The following is a 7751-nucleotide window of genomic DNA, read 5'->3' as shown; positions in this document are numbered from 1 at the left end:
TGTGAGCCACCACACTCCAAACTTCTGCAAGATTTCTTTATCATTCTGGACCCCACTAGGCTGGAGGTGGAGCGTCTGGATGTAGCAACATGGCAGAAGGCAAGCTGGGATGAGAAGGCAGTTTCAGGGCATCGAGAATTCACACTAAGGGCAATGTATGGTGAAGGGAAGTAGAAAACGGGAAGAAACCAAGCTTGAAACCGTGTGCACTTCCACATAGGGCCCTGAATCCTTGTCTTCTCGTGTGTTATTGTCTATGGGTGGTATTGATTGAATGGCACACAATATAGGAGCAATTTTCTTGAGCTAGAAAGAACCTTCGTGTTGACGTTGATGTTCACGAAACACATTGCAATAACTTCCTGGGAGGCATACAACTTTTACACCTAAATGTCACTGGAAGCTTCAATTCACTGAGCAAAGATATATTGACATCATGATCATTCACCCCAATTTCTAAAATAAATAAAATAGAAGAGATTTGGGTTAGGGTTCCTGGATTCTTGCCTCCTCTCTGCCCCAGCTATTTGTCCTGCACTGATAGGGTACTTTGTGGTTTTCAGTTTTCTCATCTGTAAATGAAAATGAATGAGACCAGGCTCTGATGTCTTGTCCAGCTTCCCAAGCCTACAATGGACCGCTTGATCCCAGATGAGATTTCCAGCTCTATTAATTAACCAGAAAATAGGAACTCTTGTGGCAATGGGACTTGACAATTTGGCTGCTCTTCCTGTGTGACTAATTGCCTGCTAAGTGCTATATGAACAGTCTTGGATCATCGACCACCTTAATTTGAATGTAATTAATTATGTAGATATGAGCATTTACTTTTATTAAGATGATACCACAGCAAAAAGGAAATAGATGTAAATCAAGCCACGTGGTCTTGCTTCAAGTATGAGTCACATCTGGTTCACATGTGGTCATCTTGTATCCAAGTCACCTTTAATATAAATTTAAAAATCCATGGGGTCCACAGACAGCTGGGGGTCCTGATCATATGACTTTCCACTGAAGAAATCTGGGTATATTTATCATTCTATGACTTGTCCTATGACCTATACAATTCTACTATTCACCTACAACGGTAACGCAATAGTGGGTCATTTGAAAACTTATGCCTCAATAATGAGTTCTATGTTTAGCATTGAATTGGTTTTTTCTTCCTCCTTCTAAAATAGGAATTTACTTACTGACAATGGCAGAAAAAATCTTGGAGAAGTTAGAGGCCTTCGACAAGCAAGCAAAGATAATCACAGCCAACAGAGCCAAGGTTTGTAAAGTTCAAGAGGAAGTTCAGTTTCGTCATTCAGAAGTCAACATTTCAAATGTGAATGTCGTCTTAATTTCTTAGCTCGTATGGTGGCCCCCCACCTTTCTGGCATCAGGAACAGGTTTCATTGAAGATAGTTTTTCTGCGGACTGGGGAGGGCAATGGAGGGGATGGTTTTGCAGTGATTCAGGCTTCAAGTGCATAACATTTAGTGTGCACTTTATTATTATTACACTGTAGTATATAATGAAATAATTATACAACTCACCATTAAAAAAGAGAGAGAGGCGTGGACGGAAGGGGTAAATAAAATGATGGGTGGTGCCCTGATCTGACCGGAGGCAGCTGTGCATGGGGTCCCCACAGGCCCCAGAAAGGTACGTTAATGTGGAGGCAGAAACGACCTTGGTAAATGCATTATATTTTGTAGATTTAAAAATGGTTAATATTTTGCTACATTTATTCTATGATATTCAACCGTGACCCTGGTCATAGTTTTAGTTATTACTAATAGTGTTCATCCAACGAATAACCTTGGCTAAGTTTTGGTTTTTAAAAAAGAAATGTGAGTGTGTCTTTTAATAAAACCTTTTTTTAATTATCAGTTTTTCTAAATTTAAAAGTAATAAATTATTTTTAAAATTGGTAAAAAAAACCAACAAAATATGTCAATGAAATATTGGCAGGTATAAAATAATTATCTTCTTATAATTCCAAGAATTGGTTTAGCAGACTACTTCATTTATATCAATGATAAAATAAAAATAAACTACCTTACAAGCAGCAAGTAATTCTGTGAACTGAAAAGTCACCCATCTAAACTGACACTATGAAGAATTCATTGACTGCACACTATGGCATCGGGCTAGCTGCCGGGTAGGTTGAAGTATGCCTCAAACCTGCTCAAGACCAAAAACATTCTTAACAGCCAAGTCAGATATGGTGACTTGGGGGTTTTTTTGTTTGTTTTTTTAAAAATAAGTACACCATAAACAATATGGTCGTTAGTGTTTCAGCATATGGATGTGAGGTCTGATCTCAGAGTTCTTACTAACATGTTAAATGTGTAACAAGTTATTTTGTTGGCCTTGGAAAAGAAAGAGAGCATTTGACATATTTACAGAATTAGTAATAATTAAGACAGAAGTTAATTTATCTAAAAAAGGCAAACAAGACTCATCACATTCAATACAAGGTATATATACACACATGTATATGTATATTTATATGTGTATGTATGTATGTATGTACTTTTTATTTTTATTTTTTCCACTTGGGGTCTCACTCTGTTACCCAGGACAGGCTTGAGTGTAGTGGCACACTCAGGGCCACTGCCCCCGTTCCCCGTCACTATCCATGGCAATCATTAATCTGTTCTCCATCTCCATAATTTTAAAATTTTTTAAATTTTTCTTTATTTTTTTAAATTTATAAATAGAGACAGGGTCTCACTATGTTGCACAGGCTGGTCTCAAACCTCTGGGCTCAAGGAATTCTCCTGCCTCAGCCTCTCAAAGTTCTGGGATGACAGGTGTGAGCCACCACACCCAGCCTCTATAATTTTATAATTGTTTTTATTTATAAATAAAGGTGAAATAGCTTTATTTGGATTGAGAGTTGGAAAGTAGGACCTGACCGAATATATTGAGCTAAAGAGTAGAGATCAGGTTCCAAAACAGCATCAAAGCTCATCAAAATAAAAACAAAAATGAAAGGCTCATTCACCAAATGGATTCTACTTCCCAACAACCTTGCGGTTAGCACAACCAAGAAAAAGGCCTGCTGGGCAATCAATGCTTTTGTCACTAAATTACCCAAGTGTGCCAATTTACAAAAAAGGTACAGGTTTCTCTTCATAAGTAAATTTTCCAGAAAACCCTCAACCATAAGTATCATAAGAGAAAATTTCTAGAACCACATTTTACAGATCCTAAGCTTGTCTTCACTTTTAGCCCAAAAGGTCTCACCGTCCTCAGCAAACAGCTCCCTGCTGAACTCATCAGCTATAAGTTTCGTCTAGGCAGCACGACGGCCTTGGCTCGCCATGGCGATCCTCTTCCTGTTTCCCTAGCCCGTCAGGGCTGAACCGCAGAGTGAGGCTCAGGTAGGGGTGGCGTGGCTCCCCGCCAAGGGCTGATCTCCCCCAGCACAACATGGCATCTGAAGCCCGATGGGAGTGCAGAACTGGTGAGACTTGAGGGAAGGGTCCAGGCCCTTCTTCGGTCAGAGTCGCCGCTGGAAGAGGAAGAGGAAGCTTGCCACGCTTGCAGTTCATCTTCTTATGAGCTTTCTTCATTTTCTTTTTCTTTTTTTTTTGAGTTTGAGTCTCACTCTGTCACCCAGGCTAGAGAGCAGTGGCATGCTCTCGACCACTGCAGCCTCGACCTGCTGAGTTCAGGCGATCCTTTCGCCTCAGCCTTCTGAGTAGCTGAACTACAGGCATGCACCACCATGCCCAGCTAATTTTTTTAAAAATCTATTTATTGTAGAGATGAGGTCTTGCCAAGTTGCCCAGGCTGGTCTTGAACCTGTGGGCTCAGGCAGTCCTCTCACCTCAGCCTCCAAAGTGCGGGGATCATAGGCATGAGCCACCGCGCCGGCAGCTTTCTTCATTTTCTTCCGCATCTTCTTGTCCATCACCATTCCCGGTCCTAGCATGCCAGGAGCCATGGGATTCACAGGAGGCATGCCAGGAGCAGGCGGGGGGTATGGAGGAGGATAGCGACCTGAAGGTTGGCGTCCTGGATACCCTGGCTGTGGCACAGGATGAGGGGACCCCTGAGGAGGTCCTGGAGGACAAGGAAAGGGGCTGCAAGGAAAGGCTGGACTGGAACCTCCAGGGTACCCGATGTTGGGGGGACACGGTGGAGTTGGCCCCGGCTACCAGCGTTGGGATTCCACGTGCTCGGTTGTTTCCCGCAGCCTTTCCACCACCGCCTGGGTTCGATTCCTTCTTCGTCTCAGTCTCAATTTTATAATTTTGAGAATGTTATATAAGTATATTCAGTATGTAAAACTTTAAGATTGATTTTTTATTTCACTAAGAGCATAATGGACCTAGAGGTCTAGCCAGAATTTTGCATAAATCAATAGCTTTACTATTGAAACTAATATAAAAGTTGGGTTGCTGAGTAGTATTCCAATACATGGATGTACAAAGTTTCAACCAGTCATCCATTTTGGGTTGTTTTCAGGATTTTGCTGTGAAAAACGAAGCTGCCAAAGAAATAAAATAAAGCTGCTATGAACATTTGCATACAGGTGTTCGTATGAACATAAGTTTCCATATCTCTGGGAGGAATGCCCGAGAATGCGATTGCTCGTGCATCTTTTTCTTAGACGCGGCAAAGTCAAGGCCTCAAGGTTTAATCTCAGTTCCCCCAAACCCTGCACCTCGGCCTGTAAGCTGCCTGGAGGGAGCTGGGCTGAGGGCTGACCTCCTTGGTTCCCATCCTTTCGGGGATCCAGTTCTGCCTGTTTGCCGATTCCTAAAGACCGGTGTTCTCGTACAGTGTGTGTGGGTTTCTGCTTGTGGAGAGCCAGAGTTCATTCCCATAGCAGTGAGTCCCTCATTGGCAGAAGCAGGCATTCCCTGGATCCTTTGACTTCGCTTTCAGGTTTCTCATCTCTACTCCTTCATGCTGCGCCCTCACTTTTTTAGAGAAAGCTTTCAGCTCCTTGACTCGCCCTTAGCTGTGTCCTTTTTCCTCACCAGTCCCTCTGTGTAAGTATTTAATGCTGTCCCTTTCTGACGACTTTCTTAACTCTGCTTCTGGCTCATGGGACTAGAGGAAGATTGGCCAACCCCGGGCTAGAGGAAGGGGAGCAGCTTGGACGGATGCACTGCCGCAGTCCAGGGACCCTGCGGCTCAGCATTTGCTGTGAATGCAGGTCTTTCCCCAAATGCTCCTTTGAGAGTGAGCAGGGAGCCTTCAAATCCTCTAGTTCTACATCCTTCTTTCATAGCCGCGAAAGAATGGTTCAGGCCACACAGCAGAGGCATGAAACAAGTTGGTAAATGAGGCCCCAGATTCCAGACTGCAATAAAATTGCCAGCCACTACTGTGTGTATACAGTGAGATTAATTTTTATTCTTTCCACACAAGATTTACCCTATATGGAAAGTACTCATTTATTTTGTTTTTGCTTTGTTTTCCTGCAGAAAAACAGGCTTCAGAGTAAAGGAAGAAAAAAGACTTTGGTGACACCCCTGACATTTGATTTTCAACTGGAATTTGAAGAGGCTGTTACCCCCACATCTAAGGCAGCATCAAAGATCACAGAAGACAAACCGTGTGGCACCACAAAATCAAAAAAGTAATCTCATGGCTACCTCAAACTTTATACATCACTTAACATTTGTCTTACATCATGCAATGTATATTAGATGAATCCTTTGTTATACAGCACATTTTATCAGTGGTTATTAACATATGCTAGTTAGCATTCTGAATATTTCTAGTTTATAGAATATTATGTATAATATTTCTCTCATGTAAATGGTAATAGCAATTCTGAATTTTTAAAGAAAGGATGTTCTTAAACTTGGTTTTTTTTTCCCCCAAAATTAATATCAAGATTTATTCCAAACTTGAACTGATACACTTCAAGAAAAAGCCTGCCAAGAAAACTAAGTAGAGCAGTTTTTCCATGCACTTACAAGGGATAGCCTGAATATGTCACACTTGGTCTTTCACTGGGTGCTGTGTAATGCTATACATTTTTCCAGACAGCAGAAGTGTAGAGGAGAATCCCCAGAAGAAAGAAGCACTAAGATGCAGAACCAACCGAATTTCAAATCAGTTGGACATTGGAGACCATGTGGATTCTGCCAGTCTGTCCTTATCTCATTTATTTTGCATGGCAGCCCAGTGTGTTAAGTGCAGTTTTACAGACCAAAAAAAAAAAAAAAAATCCAGGCCTGGTGAAGATTAAATAACTTGTCTAGGGTCACACAGCTAATGAGTGTCAGAGGCTGGATTCAAACCCTTGTGGTCTGGTCACAGGGCTCCTTATCATGACTGTGTTCCTTATCATGATTGTGCCTGGATTAACAGAATGACTGCGGGCTTTCGGACTTGGTGACGAGGTGCAGTGCAGTGCTTGGTATTAGGTGGAGAACATGTAAGGAAAAGCAGATGGCGATGCATTCGAGAATTAGAGTTTCATTTTGGATATATCTGGTTTTAGCTGTCCATGAGGCATTCAGACCAGATTGGGCACGTTCAGGCCATGGACTGTGAGGGATTCCGCTAATTTGTCTAGAAGAGTTGAACAAACATGTCTGAATCTAAAGCAAAACATTATTTGGACAGTCATAGTTTATTGTAGTTGATACTTATCATTTTGCTTGTAAGTATTCTGATTGTGGCCCAAAATACAGCTCCTCAGATCTTTGTTATTTATGATTTGGGATACCAGAACATGTTTCTGCTGTGGAACCATAAGGAGAAAAAGGAATTTGTTTCTGCACAAATAAGCACTTATGAGTGGTTTACATAATTTAGTTTTCTCAAACACCTCTTATATGACTACTTTATTTTTATGTAGATACAACCAATAACTATACTTCAAAATCATTTATAGAGCTATCTATATTAAAATGAAATATTTTAATACACAGAAAACATTGCGTAAGTGGAAGTTGAGAATGTGGAGAAGGGAAAAGTAATATCTATTATATATTATTTTATATGTATACATTATGATGTAATGATATATGGCTAATGACACATTTCAACGCAGTGTGCAGTTTTTTTATAGCAGGACTTTCCAGGATGATACTATTGCAACTCCTTTCCTGTCTGATAAGACCGTTTCCTAAATAGTTTATAGAGGCATTGTCTATCCTTTGTTGGTGACAGTATAACCCACCAATAACTAACTAATGTTCCTTTTGAATTAAGCATTAGCCTGGTTGGCTGGCAAGTTTGAGGCCAGAGGCAAAGCCACCGTCTAAAATGTATAGACAAAGAGGCACTTTAAGATAGCAAAACGTGTTAATTTCCTGCTATACTTAAAAAATATAAGAACTCAATCAATTTATGCAAGAATGAAGCGATGTAGCATGTGTTGTAAATGACTGTTTAATTCTCTGACAGTGTTAAGCATTGCCGATTTATGTACTCCCCTCTGGGCCTGTTTCTGCTACCTGTTGTGTTTTCATTGGTTTAGAAGCACATTGTCTTTCTCCTCACATGCCTGGCAATTTTTTTTTTTTATTGAGAACTACCTCGAAAATGCATTTGTAAAGTGTAGATATAATCTGAAGCTCTAGATGATGTCTTCTCCAGAGAGGATGTGTCTTGCTCTTGGCAGATGGTGAGGCTTGGGGCCTCAGCAGCCCTCAGTCGGAGTAGAGATCAGTGCAGGACTTCAGCTCTTTTGCGGGCTTGTCCATGTATTTTCCTCCATTACTTACAGGAGATGAACTGCAGACCTTTGGCATTCTCTCCCAAACTGAAGGCTGTTCCAGAAC

The 7751-nt window shown here is 41.1% G+C and overlaps 1 protein-coding gene across 1 annotated transcript in view; it reads left to right on the top strand.

The window, feature by feature from the left end:
• The first annotated feature begins 1198 nt into the window (after positions 1–1198).
• The window catches only part of CUNH1orf141 (chromosome unknown C1orf141 homolog), a 41785-nt gene continuing 35232 nt past the window's right edge, over positions 1199–7751 (top strand). The window contains exons 1-2 of the mRNA XM_008065023.1: positions 1199–1273; positions 5436–5590. Coding sequence (XP_008063214.1) covers positions 1199–1273; positions 5436–5590 — 230 coding nt within the window. The remainder of the gene's footprint in view (positions 1274–5435; positions 5591–7751) is intronic.

Source organism: Carlito syrichta, unplaced genomic scaffold (genome assembly GCF_000164805.1).
Source record: "Carlito syrichta isolate Samal-C Ts95f unplaced genomic scaffold, Tarsius_syrichta-2.0.1 Scaffold308134, whole genome shotgun sequence".
Classification (NCBI taxonomy): Eukaryota; Metazoa; Chordata; class Mammalia; order Primates; family Tarsiidae; genus Carlito; species Carlito syrichta.
The sequence above is the reverse complement of the archived record's forward strand: the minus strand, read 5'-3'. Positions and strand labels throughout refer to the sequence as shown.